General features: G+C 38.0%; 1 protein-coding gene across 5 annotated transcripts in view; it reads left to right on the forward strand.

Moving 5' to 3' along the window:
• LOC110452054 (endothelin-converting enzyme 1-like) overlaps positions 1-21,295 on the forward strand; it is an 84,988-nt gene that overhangs the window by 31,031 nt on the left and 32,662 nt on the right. For 2 of the 5 annotated variants that reach the window (XM_021500329.1, XM_021500331.1), the window contains exons 2-3: positions 14,504-14,521; positions 16,333-16,384. In XM_021500329.1, the coding sequence (XP_021356004.1) occupies positions 14,504-14,521; positions 16,333-16,384 (70 nt within the window). Of the gene's footprint in view, positions 1-14,433; positions 14,522-16,332; positions 16,385-21,295 lie in introns of those variants that run through there. The other 3 variants (XM_021500330.1, XM_021500332.1, XM_021500333.1) reach the window with 2 other exon arrangements.

Here is a 21,295-nt window from a genome sequence, read left to right on the forward strand (position 1 = left end):
GTTCCATCGTTTTGAAAACATTTTGTTTGTAGCAATTGATTAGAATTAATGATCATGTTATTTCCTGTAGCCAGGGAAGGCAGGAGTTATCAATGGCGTCGCCGTGACTTTCCCTGTGTAGTCTCCTCTATCGTTGTATATCCATTAGCCGCCTGTGTCGACAGGCATTGCTTCTTTTGATTCATCGTCTGATTTTGTTTTCGACGATAATTTTATCATCAATTTAGTAAGGAATTGATTGCATTCATGTGTTTCTAAAAGGTCGATATATCTGTTTCAATAAAAGAGTTTTGATATTTAGCATGTATGATCGGAAGTATCTGTGGCTAAGCTCCTGGTGTATCTCTATGATTTATTGTCTAATTGTCAGCTTAATATAATGACGATAGGTTAATCAAGCAGTAGTGACGGACATGGTGATGACCACTTATCGACATTAGTGTTATATTGGCATCAATACACACCCTGTGTACTCTGTAATAAACACTATATCCGGACTGTTCTGTACTTAGTAAATGTCAGATTGGCTTTAGAGAAATCGGTTAAGGAAGCTACATCACGTTGTGTTTAATTATGGATAGTAACGGAAAGCCTGAAACATCTTTGACATTTGACACAGATCCGTAAAACTATCGGAAAAGAGCCGTAAAATGATACTATTATAGCTCTATTGACACACGTAAACGATCGAGGCTGGTCTTACCCATATATAGACCGGGTAAAGGTCTTTTGAATGGTCACAGTACACCCATATATAGAGCTTAACGTGCTGTAAGTGGTCAGAAGACACGTAACTACACGGCTGAGGAAATGTCCCTGGATCTGTCTCCATTACTAAGCAATAGATTGTGTACGGTAGTATAACATATATCATTCATTGATTATCAATATATCGAAATACCTATTTGTTTCCTTTAGTTCACCAAGTAAGTAAGATCAAGTAAGATTAATGTGCATACTAAACGCGAGAGCTACAGACTTAAGTGATTTTGTGAAGTTCTGTACTTTGACGTTCTTTTTGTACATGCATTATTTCTATAGAAAATGTCAAGGCTTGTCGTAACCATTTGTTTAATTATTTTATATAATGATAAGGTATACACATATATATGCCAAGATGATTTATGTCTAACTTATATCATACTTACGTAGAACATAATATCACAGTTTGTACTAGTTACAAACGGTTCCATACTTAAGTCGTTACTTATGACGGTATGTGTCTAGTTTATATAATAGTTGAAGCATACACACAATTTCCCCCGGTAACAAGTATAGCTGATTTTATTTCGATAGAGAAGTGTACCCACACGATAGTACAGATAATGAAAATGACCCGCATTCTCGTAAAATACAGACATAAGAAAAGGACGTACAGTATAAGGTTGTTTCGATCGATTGTGTAGGTTTTACGAATCTAAATCTAAGAGAGGTTTGGTGGTCACAGCAACAATTACCTTGCAGGCAAAATATCTAACTTATTACTTCTTGGTGAAATTGCTGCGGGTAAACCACGCGCAAAGTTCACGATACCACGTATCACCTTTATGGCCTCCAACGCTTTGGTGCGTTATTTCAGAAAAAAATCAATCTATTTGAAGTTTTGTATATGGCTGTTTGGTCTTTTGTTTCAAGCCCTCGTGATTTTCAATTACGGAAAGATTATGTCTTTGTAGCTGAGATAAATAAGGTTCTCCGTCCTTAGGCTCGTGCCGAAGACAACTTGATCAGCTAAACCTCTATTTACACAAAGCAACGCTATATAGTATACGGTTATGGCATTAAAGTTATGATATATTGCTGTTTATTCTTATGATTATTGCTTTGATTAGTGAGACAGACTCGTGTGATGCTAATTTAAGTCTTCGACCCGTAGCATTTGATTTAGGATTTGGGGACGGGACGTTAGACTTTATAACGGATGCCACACAGAGTAAATGAGGCCATCATCCTTTTAAATATCTGTTTATCTCTATTTTATGTTTTACTTTTACTTAGTTTTGTGTCTCATAACTCGAAACCCTTATGTATTTGTGAACACATTGAATTTCAATTTATCTATTTCGTTTTCTTTGTAAACGGGCTTCTTGGTTATCTTAAAACACAAATGTCATCATCTTTTATTTTCTTCAAAATAGCCACTTTTTCCTCGTCGTTTTATTTAGAAAACTATATGATATTAAGGGCATTGCATTTTGCAGAAGTAGTTCCTTTCTTGTGTAGCTTCTGCTGGCAGTTAAAATGTGGTATGTAAAAGAAAACTTTCTTCATGTGTTTTATCCAATGATACAACACTTAAGGAAATTAATTTCACAGATGTTGAAATTAACTTTTCATTCACATTTCATAGGGATTGGAAGTGATAATGTAGGTGGTCAAAGGGTTTGCTAGTTACCATTACAGTCATATTGTAATTTTCATAGAGTTTAATTGTGTGAAGAGATCATTACTGTCATAATGTAGGTGAAGGTCAGAGAGTTTGATAGTTAGGTAACAATAATTATCATATTGTAATAGAAGGTCATAGTTTGTTAATATGAAATGAATATTATTGGCATACTATTGTTTAACGTCAAGATATGGACAGAAGAGTAGTCCATGGTGTCAATCTTTCCAAGGTCATATGTAGAAGACAAAATTTAATGTAATTATTTCTCGTTTTCTTATTTCGCTTCTTGGTTTTCGGGAACAAACCATCAACAATAAGATGTGAATTTCAAGGTTGCGACAAGTTGCATATCTTCATTCTTTGGTAACCTTTTAATTCTATTAAATTTCGTTGTCGGCTAGATCGAAAATATTTGAATTTAACATGTTGTTGTTGCAATTTTAGTAATGGTTGACGTTTTTTTTGATCATGTGACCACAAGTATCAACAGAGAAACACGTGTACCACAGTAGAATGAGAGGGATAAGCTGTATTTCCCTGAATAAAGTATCGGTCGTACAGTCGTAAAACTCCGACGGTCGGATTGTTGATCGTTAGGGTTGATTTACCTGATATCTAGCGTTGCAGTAGCCGGAGTACGTGTTCTATCATTAAAACCACAAGATCGCATGCCGTATCTTGCCAGCCAAGGTTAATGGTGTTTTTGGAGTTTGATTAAGACCTATTAATCAGTCTGTTTGTCAATACGAGACTATTTCCTTATCGGCACCTGGTGGTATAGATGTCCAAAGATTTACAATAAATGTTTTCTGCAAAATTGCCTCTCACTCCACCCTACATCTCCAAAGACCCTCTTTTCCCTAAACCTCCCAAAGACCCCATTTTCGCCTACACCTTCTGAAGACTCCATTTCCCTAAACCTCCCACGAGCCCTGTTTTAATTACATCTCCCAAAATGACAACCAACACACTGTTGTAACGACAAAAGCTGAGAGCTACTTACCCTATCAACCAATTAAAAACAAATTGTCTGATTAGAATCGACAACGAATACATTTTTTTGTATCATATCATATAATATATCACTCCCTAATAATGTAGAATTATTAATAATGTAGAACCTTTCTTTATTTGCAAATGACACGTTCATCAAAATGTTTTTCAAAATTAAAGATTGGTATTCTGGTAAGAATACCTCGTGCAAAGTCTAAGAAAAAGATAGAAAATTGAATTGTAGTGAGTCAATATTAGGCATATGTTTATAGTAATGAATACGTCTCTATACAACGTCAAGCTATTTCGGATTATTTTGTCTTTAAATATTTGGCGAAAAATCTGGTAGAGACATTTAAAGCACAACATAATTCACCATTACTGTAACTGACATGTCGACCGGAACTATGTACTTGATGGTTAATATAGGAGACATCACCGGTGACGCAGGTATCCGGAATTAAACGAAAAAAGAGTAATTGGATAAGAATCTGATCCAACAATCCGGATATGAACCAACAATGACGTTCGTGAAATGTCACCAGTCGCTTTGATGACACACGGTGGAAAGAGATAGCACAGATCAAGTCAACGGTTCTCTTTAGATTGATTAGGATACGTTCCGGCAAGTCGATGGAAGGCTAGAGTTGGACAGGAATAGGAGATGGGAAGAGATGAGGGCTAAGTACGAAAGGGATTGGGTTGGGTCAGTAGATGACATTTTAAGACTTATACAAGAGTTGGATATGAACGAAACTTGGATATAGTGAGAAGCTGGAGGCTAGATAGAAAGGGTGAGGGAGAGAGAGAGAATCAACTAGGAAGGGAATGGAATAAAAAAAAGGAAGAATTAAATCACTCAGCGTTAATACATCAATTGACCTTACCTCAACCCAACAGTAACAACAGCACCACAGCAAACTACTTACCTAGCCCCAGATAGTAGGTATTTAATGTTTACGGATCACAGTTTACCATTAGCACTTATACATCAACAAAACTCTCCGGGTGTAAAACATAAATTATGGAGCAACTAGTATTTCAAAGCCATACATCTATATAAATGTTTACTGTGACCTACTTTCTGAAGCAATTTAAATTTCTGGCATACACCAGTATAACAAAAAAACTCAATATTTGGCGTAAGATTGTGTTAAATCATGATTACCTGACGTTGACTTGTGTGAGTGCAAGTTCTCATACATCGTAAATCGGAAAAAACCTTTATTGAATCACTGCGCGTCACTTACAGTTATCCGCACTGGATCACACGACGTAACTCACATTATATGTTCTAGCTCACTGGTGGTGAAAGAGATTATATAGGCCTTGATAATCTTTACCGATAAGACAACGTTTATTCCAAAATCCTAACGTATATGTTACTGTGAAGCGATGATAAGTTAGCTGTGCTTTGGTCCTCAATGTATTTGTGTCAACAATGTGGTGCGTTGGGGTATGACATGTAGTCAAGTGAGTGGGAAATTATATTATTTACAAATAGATATTCATGTTTTCTCCAACATACCCGTAAAAACGCCTTAAACTTCTGTAAACCAAATTTAGACAACGATACCTGTGCTTTTGAAGAGTAACTTACCATACACATCCCACCGGTTATAAAGTTGAAGCAAGTAGCTATGGACCATTTTATCGACTACATTAGGAATATTTGCTTATAATACTGTTCGGAGGGAAAAAGACTCCGCGAAAGTTTAAATAAAAAGCGGCTTAACGTGCAGATAACATATAACTGCTTTCGGGGAGATTTTAACGTGGCTGGGGAAAAAATATTGTCCGACGCTTGTCAGATATCGATCAATTTAATAGTTCTTAAATGGTTGAGGTGTGAGTAGCTTAATTAGGTTTTATCATATAACCGGTATTCACATCAATACATTTAACACATCAATTAAAAATATGGTAAATAAATAGACCATCAGTTATATAGTACCAGTCATAGTGTTTGTGTAATGGAGTGTAACAAAATCAACATGCTAACTCAAATTTACATTAACGAATACCTAAAAATAACACCGGGTATACAAGAAGGTGCTCGAGCACGTTAACATGCATTATGTACATTTTAATTGTGGTCATATATACTACGTGCTATCTACATATGTATAACACTACTCAACGGTCAGATCAAGTGTTAAAATGTTTTCCTCGACAAAATGAGTCTGTCCCGTTCACGTTGTGAACTTTTCCTGGTTAGGCCCTCACATTGTCAGGATGTGTTTACGTCTAGGCGTTCCTGGGGATTCACGATGTTTTTTCTTTCCTTTTGATGCCTTGCTTTTTTTCTTATGGGATTATATTCTGAGTTTACTATAGTGTGTTTGCTTTCCACTTCCGCTTCCTACTTCATTTCAAATACACCAGATTTAGTGGTACTTTCCCCCCGACCCCAACACTGTTAAGGCCACCTACCAGAAGGTGATTGTACTCATTTCGACACAGTCAGTTTGGTCTAAGTTAGGGAAGTCGATTTTAAGGTAGTAGTTGAATAGTGAAATAACTGAAGTAATATATATAGGTTATATTGGTTTATGGTTATATGTGGTTCACGAGTTCCTTCATACTCTGGTGATGTCACCTTTTATGATCTTCTTTCTGATGAATTATTCCTGAACTATTTTTATAGATACGGAACTAATTTGTGTCCTTATTTGAGAAATAAAATATGTTTAAGACGCACAGTTTCAAATGTATATAAAATACGATACGTGCAGTAGGCCAGTCTGTATTCCCATTAATAAGAGATAAAAAACGAGCTCTATAAATGATAAATCAACTCACTCGGGGAACGGAAGTTTGACTTCAGACAAAGTGTGGAAAGAAACTCAGAAAAAATGCAAACAAACGTGTTGTCAAGATGAATAAAGTATTTTGTTTCCTGTTAAACAGGAAGTTCGCCATACATCATCTTGCACACCATTTTTTCCTTCAAACTTCCTCGACAATCCGCCCTAATGGATTACACTTGTGTATTGTCGGACAGCAGCGCTACAATTTAATTCAAATTCCCAGCGCGGTCGATATCAATCGTAAATGCAAGGTTCAATGAAACTTTCGTTAGCTCGAGAATTAATTATTTCGTCTTACTCTTAACAGAAACAAATCTGAAATGTTCCGCCGTTTTTTCCATGCCTCCACAAATCGATTTTTGTATGGTTCCACTTAGATAGATATGTTTGTTTCTTTTAAAAGTTACAAATGTCGGGGTAGTCGTGTAGGGCAGCTCCACGTGATAGATAACTGTTGGAACAGGGTCGGGGATCAGCCTTGTTTTATCTAACCGGAGGTATTTCCTGATGTAACAGATTGCATAGACTACATCACTGACGGTTTAAGCCAGGCCTCCCCTACACTTGCATTTCCCGAAGCAATATAACAGCAGTAGTTAAGGAAGCCTGCCTGACGTTTTGTGATCCCCTTTGTAATATGATAATAACCATACTGAAACGATTTGTCTTAAAATATAATATAATATAATAATAATATACAGCATTTATATACCGCCCTATATAATTTGTAAAATTACTCTAAGGCGCTTTACAACATATGGATAATAGTAATGGTTATAATTGTGAAAACAAACAACAAAGGCTTGCAATCACTTTCATACATTTAACAAGCAATGTGCACATAATTGAACAAGGTGGTATTTACATGACGTCTTTGCAAAGATTCTAAAATGCAGACGTGAAGACGAAAATATGAGTAAAAATGAAAACAAGGATTCCATCAAATTGTAATAGTTGATTTATTTTATTTTATTTTTAACATTTGTGTAAGAAACCCCAATACTTTCGATACGCCTGATTTCCCTTCAGTTCGTCTGTAAGGGGTGATATCTTTCCTGCTGGTTTAGTGTCACCCTAGTACCACAATTGAAGTTGCTTTGTTATCTCTCCAGGTCCTGCTGTTTTGGTGTCTACTAAGTACCTGTTGTTTTGGTATTTCCTCAGTACCTGTTGTTTTGATATTTCCTCAGTACCTGTTGTTTTGATATTTCCTCAGTACCTGTTGTTTTGGTGTGTTCTCGGTCGTGTTGTTTTTCCTGTCTCCTCAGTTCATGTTGCTTTGGTGTCAATTCAGTTCCTGTTTATTTTTCTTGTGGTTTGGTGTCTCCTTGGTTAAGGTTGTGTTTTCAGTTTTTATTAGTTTTGTTTCTGTATGTTTTATCGGTTTGTGCTGCTTTGGTGTCTTTGCAGCTCATGTTGTTGCCCTTTGTGTCGCACTGATTGCAGTTTGTATCCGTGTTCATTATGGTATCGGATCTCTTCCATTCCTCCTGTAATCGTACATTACGTGATCTATTGTAGCTGTGTTGGAAGTAGGTTGTGATGACATCCTTATGAATCACGTGACTCAAACGCTCCAATTTTATTGGCACGCGATTGCTCGTCTACGTGTTGCAGTAGGTCGATCGTATCTCCATAGAGCCCAACAAACTTACTACCGGAATCTCAAAAACATCGAGAACACTTCCATATTTTCGATGTACGAGTCTCCTGTGTTAGATGTGACACTTTTACTGTCGACTCTACAGCTGGTGCCGACGTATCCGTGCATGATGGACTGATATACGACGACGGAGCTCCTCAGCTCCCGATCAACTGGCTTGTAAACCTTGCTCCATGACAACGAACAATTAAATTTGTCGTCAACCTAATTTGAAAGCATGTTTCTTTACGATGTGATTAGGAAACTAGTTGTACCGACACAGATGTTCTACCGATTGATTTCCTATTTTAATTCCATCGGGTATATATTTGTCATTGTTTTGGAGCGTCGTTGATTGATGGTTTCCCTATCATACTCTTTCAAAGACTATGTATCTGTCTTTTTTTATTATTAATATGTAAAAAAGAAAACAAATTAACACGGTGTCAGCACTAGGACAATATCTAGAGCCAATGCAAAGAGAAGTGAGGAGACACCAAAACAAAATGATGGACCTCCATGAAACCTCCTAAAAATGAAACAATGTGCTCTGTAGGTAACTTCTTAGTTATTAAGTAAAATAGCAACCAATTGATACCAATCTGTTAATAAAACAGTAAGGATTAGCGCTTTCTGTGGCATCAGTGACACTCGCCTTGTAAATCCAGGTCTTATCCAAGTAATAGTACGTTCTAAAAGCGAAAACTAGAATGCTTACATCGATGTCACCAGGCATGTTATCGAGCAAGGGAAAGTCATATCACACAATGACATTTTGCAAGTCCAATGTTTGAAAAAGACATTTGCAAACTAGCATTTCTACTCGCTAGCAACCAACTTGAAGCAAAGATATTTGTTTTGTAATAATAAGTATAATGATTGATACTTCTTGTAATGTGTAAATAGTTGTCTTGGTTCCGTCATAACAGGTAAACAAAATCGTAAAAACATAATTCCAGATTAAAATCATCGTGTGTAATGGATTAGAAAACGTATAAGAAAACTAATAATTTTAGCAACATGTGTTAGATAAATGAATCAGAAGGATGATGTCACTGCCGTAGCTTTGTGACCTGCGTATTAATTGTGAGTCTCTCCTCGAGTCTAAGATATGTTACGACAACGAACGAGACCCTGTACAACAATTGCTATAGTTCCCACACCGTGTAACTGATCTAAAGCGTGCGATGACGGTATGGTAACCATAGTGACGGTATAAACGTAAATGTAACCTGTTTCCATATAACTAGTAAAAGTGGAATAGCAACATATTTAAATGTCAACAATGCCTGGGATTTTTTTAGTTATCATTCATTGTATACACACACCACATATGTGATTATGTAATTGTATCCTTTTAGTTTTTCTGAAAAAATAGGCGAGTATTTGGGAACTTAATACAGGAATTTTGTTATCTCATCCTGGTTGAGGCCTCTATATATTTCCTATATCTACATATGGATGATGACTTATTGTACTTTATTAAGGGTTAGTGCCACAAACATATAATAATGTAACTGTTTTGAGCATATTTGAAGGAAGGTTTACGGGATTACTTAGCTGTCATAAAAATATTAAATAATCATAACAGACAAAAATAATAACAATAGTACCGAAGTGTCAACACAACCAGAAATCGAGCTCAGAATCGATAAACACAGTCGATAAACACAGTCGATAAACCAGTCGATAAACACGGTCGATAAACACGGCAAAATATATATAACGAAATTATTGACACGGAGACCTTTGAAAACATATATTCAAGTATACTGTAAAATTTCAAAAGAACTGTCATGTCATTAAATTTAAAACATAATACACACAAATGTAATTCTAATTTTTGTTGGAGAATTATCTAACAAGTGACCTTACCTACAGTGTACAAACCCAAATCATGGCCAAAACCTCCAATACATTACACGGCTCCTCTAGGCCCCTAAACGTGACAATCAAATTCGGCGATGAATTACTCGATAAAAAGACAGTCGTTTTCTTTTTTGCATTATTTAAAACGCTTACATAACGTTTCGGCTATGTATCTGCTTCTTAGCGCTATCCCCATGCATTATGTATGGCTTGGTCAGCGATAGGCGATCCGCGCCTACTGTTCTGGCAACGGGAAGCCTACCACAAAAAGATGCATGGGTTTTTAAGTCACAAGCTCTCTGTTATCTTTCTGCTGTCTGAAGCTACCCTCGTATTCTTTTATAGAATACAAAATTAATGAAAACCTATTTGTTTAGGATGTATTTAATTGATGTAACAGGGGTTCTCATACATATTAAATGATCTCTCAACTGGGGGGGGGGGGGGGGGGGATTTTATGGGAGCTTAGGAATAGATAATGGGTGTTCTCCTTAACTGTCAAACATGTACCGTTAATGTAGTTATATTGCATATTCGATGAATAAAGAAAACTCTATTGACAGAAATATGGGTTACTGGTCGATGAACAAGGCCTTTTTTATAATATGAGTCCCAAAGCATTTCAGTCAATAGCATAAAGTTGAATTGTGCTTTGTATGTGTAGTATTATTCACATCACATGTCTATGGGTGTGTGGTTTCACGTTTCTAACTTGGTCAGTTTTAAGATAACACTTATTTCACACGAACAATACATCACCTACAGGTAGCATGACACTACTGCGATTACGACAGAATACATTTTGATAACTTTAACAAGAACACATGAAATGAAAAACAGTTTACTCTGTATCAATTAAAACTCCATTTACAAAACGTAATGTGATGGGAAAATATTTTCAAACAGTAGAATGTTCAAATGTGAAATGATCTTGGAAGGTATCTTTCGTTCTTGATATTAGACTGAACATTTAGCTATCTTGACATTTTGCAAAATATATTTGAATTTGAGATATTGAAGATGGATGCGAGGACAATTTGAACGCAATGTACTTTGTATAAGTAGTAACAACAAGGAATGTCTTTCAGAACGCTTTAATGGGAAAGGCCAACCCGTATGCCACTATACCGTTACAAATAACCGGAGACGTTAATGTTTGAAAACTCTTTCATCATGATTATCTTGGGAAAACATGAATCATAATTTCAACTCATTATAAAATCAAACTCAACCCTGATAATTACAACCATTAGGGTATTTATGGAATGAAAATAGAGTGAAATCTGGAGACATTTTGATTCTTCCATACATAACCATTGTTAACTATTAATAACCATCTCTACAACCTGCTGGTGTCAGGCCGTGTTCCCATCAACGGGTAATACATCTAATGTTACACGTCCTCAACACACCCTGCTCTCCTACATACGACACAAGTTGTTTACACGGTGTATTTTTGATGAAAATCGTGTTGAATGTCTCAACTTATACAACACAAGGGTAAATCACATATCGATCTTTTCACATGATCACATAGTAAACATACCTGAATTATTTTTGTAAAGTATCCACTTCAAACGTCCATTGAAGTTATTTTTAATATCCGACGATGATTGATGGATGGTGTAAGGATTTGTTATCTGTTTATAACTGCTTTGGTGATATGAAGAAGGTGCATACGTATAGACATAGAACTTGTTCAAGTACAGTACAACACCACACCACGTCCAGTGACATTGCAACGGGGTAACCAAATGTATTTAGGGAAAACAAAGAATCAATATTGAAGAAACGAAAAAGAGGTCATACGTGTTATAAACCCCCTGTGGGGATTCCTCTATATCTGGGCATCATAGAACAAAACAGCCTGTCAGTTATTCCATAACACCCCCAGATCAATATCTGACTAACGTTCATACTCGGACAAATACTGTTCATCTACCTCTTCATTGAAACATTTGTGTTCGAGTTATTCCAATTCATAACGTCAATTTAGGATAATATATAGTTTACACTAATACAGAATCATTTGACCATTACCAATGGGACGATATTTAGCACCCTTTAGAAAGGAGGCTAATTAATCTAGATATAATTACCTGTAATATAACATATTGGATATGTCTATCAGTGAGGAAAGAGGTCTCTACTGCTGCATGGTTATATCTGGAGTGGATAGCCCTAAAATAATTCCATTTATTTTGTTAGATTAACACTTAAATCATTGTAACAGCAGATAACGTTTTCGAAAACCAGATATATTACATAACATTATCGATCAATCTATCACCTAATCGCTGCGTTATGATGCCGTAATATGGCCGATCATGTGGTCTGTTTCACCTGTCAAAGCTTGTCTTGTGAGAGATACAGCCAGATACTTTGATTTAAATACCTCTCCCGTCGCCTAGGTAATATCATTACTGCCTTTTAAGTCTTAATAAACCAACAAATGGCTTCTAAAACAAGGTTACTGAGTGGTATAACGTGTATTTTGAAGTATCGAAATTAATAAAGATTGCTTACTTTGATCTAAAGCCTTGATAAATGCGTCGTTTATTGGCAACTGTTGAATATGCAGCCGTGCATACCTGTTCCATCAGCAGATAGGACACTCTGCACAATCTTAATGGTCGTCATGCACATCGTTATGGAGTGTAATATGCTAAGCTGTACCCTTTAATTGCAAATATAGGACAACACGTGCGATAAATATAATACCTCCATTTGACAAATTAACTTCTACTTAAAGTGTATTGCCAGGGTTTTCTACCGGAAATCTTCAATCTACTCTGAAGACATTTTATGCTTGTCGTCAGTTCCTGGATCTCAATTATGAACTTTCACTGTTTACTGTTTAAACAGATATATACAGACACGCTCGCTGTCTCAAACCATTTGCTTTTTTTGTGGTTTGGTTTATCGGAATGAGTGTCCTCTTATTATATCAGGGTTTAATAAAATGACAGATAGTGAATTGGCTTATGTATGTACCTCACTAAGGTTACTTTACAAACACTTTCGTGGGTTTGACTATTTTAAATGAATGTATATAAAGTGATAGGGTGTACGTATTGTAATTGCGGTGTTGATAGACTCACTTCAAGATATTTCATCTAAATTATGAATCCAACAAGTCACCAGGTCAAGTTGAAACGTTTTTGTTTGTTTCTAATTAATCAATTTATTCGAAACCATGTATAGTTTAAGTATAATAAAAAACAAATTACGCAACGATATTCACGTAGCTTTGCCAAGGTCTGTTATTATACGCATCAATACAGATTGATATTCATCTGATGGAATTGTGTTTCATATTGATATACATATAGTGCCAGTTATCTCCCTTATATTGGTAGCTAAACTCCACGTGAACTTAAGTATAAACAGTTAAGTACAATACGTGTCGATGATTTATATTACCGCCTCAGGTTTCTAACACTCGACACCAAATCAATCCCCCCCCCCCCCAATATCTCCTCCGATGTGTTTTGATAATGATACCTAACTCTACATTGTTTGGTAATTTACATTGTGCCGAGATAGCAATATATTAAAAGGAAACAAAAAGGATTTAAATTTGTCTATCTTCCTAACTGTATACCTGACTGAGTATGTCGTTTCACAACATACACCAGCGCTGCTGTCATGCTTACTCGAGCCTAACATAATAGTTAAATGATTCCTGTTGGTTTTAATTAATCGACTGGTGGTTATTTCTAATGAGAGATTGATTGATGGCCTTACCGATGTAGGTGTCCCGTGTGAAGTAGACGGTCCCGTTCTTTACCTCAGTGAGTCATACTTTATAGCAGACGTCGCCCTCTGGCGACGAGGGAATGCATGTTAAGGCAACAAGGTCTGCAATAAAGACATAGCTTGTTCTCATAACAACATTGGTCTGTTTAATTAAAGTTTTACTGAAGAAAGCTTCATCTACTCCTGAATGCTCGTTGCTCTCTGTTTGCCTGGACTATTAATAAGTGTTTTGTCCTTGTATGTTGACGCTGTGTTAAACATTACAGTGCGTTGATGGTATATTGTGTCCTTGTGTGTTAACACTGTTGTGCATTGTGTTCTTGTGTATTGACGCTGTGGTATATTTTATCCTTGTGTGTTGACACTATGGTATATTTTATCCTTGTGTGTTGACACTATGGTATATTTTGTTCTTGTGTGTTGACGCTGTGGTATATTGTGTTCTTGTGTGTTGACGCTGTGGTATATTTTGTCCTTTTGTGTTGACACTGTGGTATATTTCGTTCTCGTGTGTTGACTCTATGGTAATTTTTGGTCTTGTGTGTTGACACCATGGCATATTTTGTTCATGTCTATTTACGCTGTGGTATCGTTTGTCCTTGTGTTTTGACATCGTGGCATATTTTGTTCATGTCTATTTACACTGTGGTATCGTTTGTTCTTGTGTGTTGACACTGTGATATTTTTGATTTTTTTCGTTGACTCTGTGGTATATTTTGTATTTATATGTTAACGCTGTGGTCCTGTGTGTGAACGTTCTGACATGCTATTTTGTATACACTGTACCTTAATGCTATCTTAAATGTTAAAGATTGTTATAAAGCTAAATTTAAGTGTCATCTAGTTGGTGCGGTATTAAATAAACTTTAACTATAATAAGATTTAACAATCATGTCAGTGAAATGTAAAGATATAGATAAACAATGGTAACGAATACTGTTCCTTTAATAGAACTTGAAATGTACTGTAAGTGCACGTCAATGTTACACCCTAGAACAGTGTATGTGTGTAGTGGTAATACGGCCTTACGATATCTTACAGGATGGACATGGCGACAAGGTAAACACTTTACTTTATTTTGGTGGAGTTGCTGGTGGCGGTTTGCATTTTAAATTAACGTTCACAATAAGTTTTATTGCATTAGATTGAAAGTGACATACATCTGCACGCAGCCTCAATCAGATTGGGTGATGACATGTATCGTGCTTCTTGTCACGTACAAGGGGTTTCACTTGTAACACACGTAACAAACACGATTGATTTATGTTTTAAGGCAGACTTTGATAGCAGTGTATCGCTCAATCAAATCTGCGTATGTCATGTAACTCACTTTGGACCGACATAAATAGAACTGAAAATTTTGTTCAGTATGTCCATATTTAATGTAAAATAAACAAAAATATGAATATAAATCATGTTGTCAACATACACAACAAAATATGCAACGGCATCAACACACAACACATATACCGCAATATCAACATAAAACAAATATACCACAGCATCTACTTACAAGAAATATACCACACTATCATCACATCACAAATATACCACACTATCATCACACATAAAATATACCACAGTTCCAATACACAGCAAATCAACACACCACAAATATACCGCGATATCATTTCACAGCGAATATACCACAGTATCAACACACAGCAAATCAACACATATCAAATATACCACAGTATCAACACACAGCAAATCAACAAACAGCAAATATACCACGATATCAACACATAGTAAAATATTGGACATATCATAGCCATTGCTACTCTCCACCAGACAATTGTAAGCAGTATTTCTGAGAGGTGCTAAAGGTCATTTTTATCTTATTGTAAATTTCCTTTCAGGCGTTCATCGGGATTATTTGTGTTTAAGTAACAGCTAACCTTTTTGTGATTTTCTTTAAAAGTAAACCTTTAATTGGTATTCTATTAAATGCACCTTCACGTAGGCATATAACGAGCTTCATGATGATCACCTCACTTTATGTACAATAGCTAAATACTCGTTAACGTGTTTAACCGATGCGTTCCGAAAGAATATAACGATGTGTTTCGAAGAAGTGCACCAACTAACCGATAAGTTTGCAGGAAATCTGCAATCCTTGTTTATGTGTGTTGCCTTCGGGAACATCATATACGCTTCCTTTATGTGGTTGTATGTAGAAACGTTGGTAGATTAATTAAATTCAGATCGAGAGACGTGTTGTCTACCTCTTTGAACAAATCTTCGTCAAAATGGCATTTCCTCCTTGTTACGATATTATTTGTTTCAGCAGATCACTAGATGCTATCAAGGCCTAACACGTGTATAGCATGATTCTTTGATAAACCATTAGAGCTTGTGTAAGCGTTTAATGGTATGGCCTAAAACATGCATGTTTACAAGAGAATCCTTTGATACCAACAGAGCCCTGCAGGTCTGATAGCAGACACTGTGTTTTATTACACAAACAACTTAACAGTGCTTCAGATAAGCATCACGAGATGGTTACTCTAAATCACTCAAATACTGTATTATAAATCATATGTGAACTGTTTTCGTATTTGATGAAATGTTACGTGTTCCAACGATAAATTCTTTAATTTTACATTTTATAATGAAATTGCTTCCTTGTAAAGACTAGTTTGCTTTGTTTTTTTAAACAGTTCAGATCTTAATTAATTTATACCCTAACATGGAGAGCCAACAACGTAATAGACATGCGATCTTAGTCTGGATATCAAACAATTAAAAAAACATAGTATATTACTTGATGTTAGATAGCACGAGTCCAAACGAACCATTATACTTCCAGTAAATAGACTGCATCCAGTCACAAAAGTGAAACCAAGTTTTTATGCTTTTGTGTTTTGCAGACAAATCAACGCCACGGAATCCAATGAGCTGCTCAATGGAAATGAAATGAAGGTAGGATTGTGGCTTTTATCAATCTTTCATGAAGTTAATATATCGTTTGGTATCCTAATACACAACTAGATTTAACGATGTGCAGCATGTATGTAGCCTATATTTTCGTCGTGAGATAAAACATATCAAGACTAGTTATAAACCTTACACTACATGATTGTACTTCCACTACATGATTGTTCTTCCACTACATGATTGTAGCTTGTAACCTCGATTTTACTTGGAGCAAGCTACAAAAATAATTTCAGTTAAAGCTTGCTGAAAGATGCTTTTATTTCGCCAAGATATATTTGAATTGCGGGGTTACCATGTTCGATGGGCCCCTTTGTTAATCCTTCCTACTGTTTTCGTTTACATCATTAATCTCAATATGATTGAAATTTGTATTACAACTGAATTTGACTTTATCTCACATCCCCTCTTCCTAGAATTGAATACTTTTGTGCGCTACCTTACATTATATCACATAGCCAGACATAGACAGTTGTTAATTGTAGCAATTAAGAAACAAAGTGTTCTTCGTCTTCTTCTGAAAATGTTTACATCATCTTTGCCTTGTAGAAATATATCAAAAAATTTACATTACAAAGATATGCTTTATTTTTTATATAACAGCTGATATTTTTATCAATTTATATATCATATAGTGATTTTTTCTATTGTCAAAGCCTCAATGTAGCTAGAATTGCCCAAACGTGGCTTTTTACAAGATACGCTGTGTTGCGATTTGCTTCTTTATGTGTATATTGAGTAACATACCAATCTTTGTGTATATTTGATAACGACAAACTTAACTCACACTCATCTCTGCCTCCAAATTTTCTATGTAAGGACTAAGATAGGGGTGATATCTACGGCGTGCCACCTTAACAAGGCAGTGTTAGTGTAACGAAGCCTAGGGTTGATATCTACGGCGTGCCACCGTAACAAGGCAGTGTTAGTTAAACGAAGCCTAGGGGTGATATCTACGTTGTGCCACCGTAACAAGGCAGTGATAGTGTAATGAAGCCTAGGGGTGATATCTACGTCGTGCCACCGTAACAAGACAGTGTTAGTGTAACGAAGCCTAGGGGTGACATCTACGGCGTGCCACCGTAACAAGGCAGTGCTAGTGTAACGAAGCCTAGGGTTGATATCTACGGCGTGCCACCGTAACAAGGCAGTGTTAGTGTAAAGAAGCCTAGGGGTGATATCTACGGCGTGCCACCGTAACAAGACAGTGTTAGTGTAACGAAGCCTAGGGGTGATATCTACGTTGTGCCACCGTAACAAGACAGTGTTAGTGTAATGCAGCCTAGGGTTGATATATACGGCATGCCACCGTAACAAGGCAGTGTTAGTGTAACGAAGCCTAGGGGTGATATCTACGGCGTGGCACCGTAACAAGGCAGCGTTAGTGTAACGCAGCCTATGAGTGATATCTACGTTGTGCCACCGTTACAAGGCAGTGTTAGTGTAATGAAGCCTAAGGATGACATCTACGGCGTGCCACCGTAACAAGGCAGGGTTAGTGTAATGAAGCCTAGGGGTGACATCTACGGCGTGCCACCGTAACAAGGCAGTGCTAGTGTAACGAAGCCTAGGGGTGAAATCTACGTTGTGCCACCGTAACAAGACAGTGTTAGTGTAATGAAGCCTAGGGTTGATATATACGGCGTGCCACCGTAACAAGGCAGTGTAAGTGTAATGAAGCCTAGGGGTGATATCTACGGCGTGCCACCGTAACAAGGCAGCGTTAGTGTAACGAAGCCTATGAGTGATATCTACGTTGTGCCACCGTTACAAGGCAGTGTTAGTGTAATGAAGCCTAGGGGCCATATCTACGGCGTGCCACCGTATCAAAGCAGTGTTAGTGTAACGAAGCCTAGGGGTGATATCTACGTTGTGCCACCGTCACAAGGCAGTGTAAGTGTAATGAAGCCTAGGGGTGATATCTACGGCGTGCCACCGTAACAAGGAAGTGTTAGTGTAACGAAGCCTAAGGGTGATATCTACGTTGTGCCACCGTCACAAGGCAGTGTAAGTGTAATGAAGCCTAGGGTTGATATCTACGGCGTGCCACCGTTACAAGGAAGTGTTAGTGTAACGAAGCCTAGGGAAGATATCTACGTTGTGCCACCGTAATAAGGCAGTGTTAGTGTAACGAAGCCTAGGGGTGATATCTACGGCGTGCGACCGTAACAAGGCAGTGTTAGTGTAATGAAGCCTTGAGGTGATATCTACGGCGTGCCACCGTAATAAGGCAGTGTTAGTGTAATGAAGCCTAGGGGTGATATCTACGTTGTGCCACTGTAACAAGGCAGTGTTAGTGTAACGAAGCCTAAGGGTGATATCTACGTTGTGCCACCGTCACAAGGCAGTGTAAGTGTAATGAAGCCTAGGGTTGATATCTACGTTGTGCCACCGTAACAAGGCAGTGTTGGTGTAATGCAGCCTAGGGTTGATATCTACGTTGTGCCACCGTAACAAGACAGTGTTAGTGTAATGCAGCCTAGGGCTGATATCTACGTTGTGCCACCGTAACAAGGCAGTGTTGGTGTAATGCAGCCTAGGGTTGATATCTACGTTGTGCCACCGTAACAAGACAGTGTTAGTGTAATGCAGCCTAGGGCTGATATCTACGTTGTGCCACCGTAACAAGACAGTGTTAGTGTAATGCAGCCTAGGGTTGATATCTACGTTGTGCCACCGTAACAAGACAGTGTTAGTGTAATGCAGCCTAGGGTTGATATCTACGGCGTGCCACCGTTACAAGGAAGTGTTAGTGTAACGAAGCCTAGGGAAGATATCTACGTTGTGCCACCGTAATAAGGCAGTGTTAGTGTAATGAAGCCTAGGGATGACATCTACGGCGTGCCACCGTAACAAGGCAGTGTTAGTGTAACGCAGCCTAGGGGTGATATAGACGTTGTGCCACCGTAACAAGGCAGTGTTGGTGTAATGCAGCCTAGGGTTGATATCTACGTTGTGCCACCGTAACAAGGCAGTGTTGGTGTAATGCAGCCTAGGGTTGATATCTACGTTGTGCCACCGTAACAAGGCAGTGTTGGTGTAATGCAGCCTAGGGTTGATATCTACGTTGTGCCACCGTAACAAGGCAGTGTTGGTGTAATGCAGCCTAGGGTTGATATCTACGTTGTGCCACCGTAACAAGGCAGTGTTAGTGTAACGAAGCCTAGGGGTGATATCTACGGCGTGCGACCATAACAAGGCAGTGTTAGTGTAATGAAGCCTTGCGGTGATATCTACGGCGTGCCATCGTAACAAGGCAGTGTTAGTGTAATGAAGCCTAGGGGTGATATCTACGGCGTGCCACTGTAACAAGGCAGTGTTAGTGTAACGAAGCCTAGGGGTGATATCTACGTTGTGCCACCGTAACAAGGCAGTGTTGGTGTAATGCAGCCTAGGGTTGATATCTACGGCGTGCCACCGTAACAAGGCAGTGTTAGTGTAACAAAGCCTAGGGGTGATATCTACGGTGTGCCACCGTAACAAGGCAGTGTTAGTGTAACGAAGCCTAGGGGCCATATCTACGGCGTGCCACCATAACAAAGCAGTGTTAGTGTAACAAAGCCTAGGGGTGATATCTACGTTGGGCCACCGTAACAAGGCAGTGTTAGTGAAACGTAGCCTAGGGGTGATATCTACGGCGTGCCACCGTAACAAGGCAGTGTTAGGGTAACGAAGCCTAGGGGCCATATCTACGGCGTGCCACCATAACAAAGCAGTGTAGACAGTGTTAGTGTAATGAAGCCTAGGGTAGATATCTACGGCGTGCCACCGTAACAAGACAGTGTTAGTGTAATGCAGCCTAGGGTTGATATCTACGGCGTGCCACCGGAACAAGGCAGGGTTAGTGTAACGAAGCCTAGGGGCCATATCTACGGCGTGCCACCATAACAAAGCAGTGGTAGTGTAACAAAGCCTAGGGGTGATATCTGCGTTGGGCCACCGTAACAAGGCAGTGTTATTGAAACGTAGCCTAGGGGTGATATCTACGGCGTGCCGCCGTAACAAGGCAGTGTTAGTGTAACGAAGTCTAGGGGTGATATCTACGTTGTGCCACCGTAACAAGACAGTGTTAGTGTAATGCAGCCTAGGGTTGATATCTACGGCGTGCCACCGGAACAAGGCAGGGTTAGTGTAACGAAGCCTAGGGGTGATATATACGGCGTGCCACCGTAACAAGGCAGTGTTAGTGGAACGAAGCCTAGGGGTGATATCTACGGTGTGCCACCGTAACAAGGCAGTGTTAGTGTAACGAAGCCTTAGTACTGCTCTGTAATAGTGATTCATTACCAACAATTGTGTCGGTATTGTGTTTAACTGTTCCGGAAGGGATCAATACCCCGCCCCCTGTCGTCCAACCCGATTAGCACTTCGCTTTCTTGCATCAATACTACCTGACTATCGAACACGGTCTCAGAGAGTGTTCGCGTCGATTACCGGGACTTGATAACACATGCTATGCGATTCTCTTCACGTTTCTTGAGTTTACAAATAAGTCTACCCCGTCCCCCACGAGTAGAACTTAACCCTGTCTTAAATTTCTGCATTCTCCTGATGTTTGGTTCATATTATCACCTAGAACATAAATAACATATCTCTCTTAATTCCCCTTGGCCATTGATGGTACTAGATCATATGCATTCAAATATGAATAAAAAATCTCTTTATATAATGTTCTTGTAAGTTATAGCTTTTTATCAGTCACAAAACTAATTTTTGTAATTTTTTCTTTTTAAATATGAAATACTGCTGTCAATGCGAAACAGTAATATAATAAACGTATGTACTTTTGCCGTGTATCTGTTTCTCTGCGTTCCTCAACTGTAGCTACCACCATCCTTACACCCTTATATAGTCAATAACTTTCTCCTCCCGTCATCCTATATATTTATTACCTTATGT

The sequence above is a fragment of the Mizuhopecten yessoensis genome, unplaced genomic scaffold (genome assembly GCF_002113885.1).
Source record: "Mizuhopecten yessoensis strain PY_sf001 unplaced genomic scaffold, ASM211388v2 scaffold6363, whole genome shotgun sequence".
In the NCBI taxonomy this organism is placed as follows: domain Eukaryota; kingdom Metazoa; phylum Mollusca; class Bivalvia; order Pectinida; family Pectinidae; genus Mizuhopecten; species Mizuhopecten yessoensis.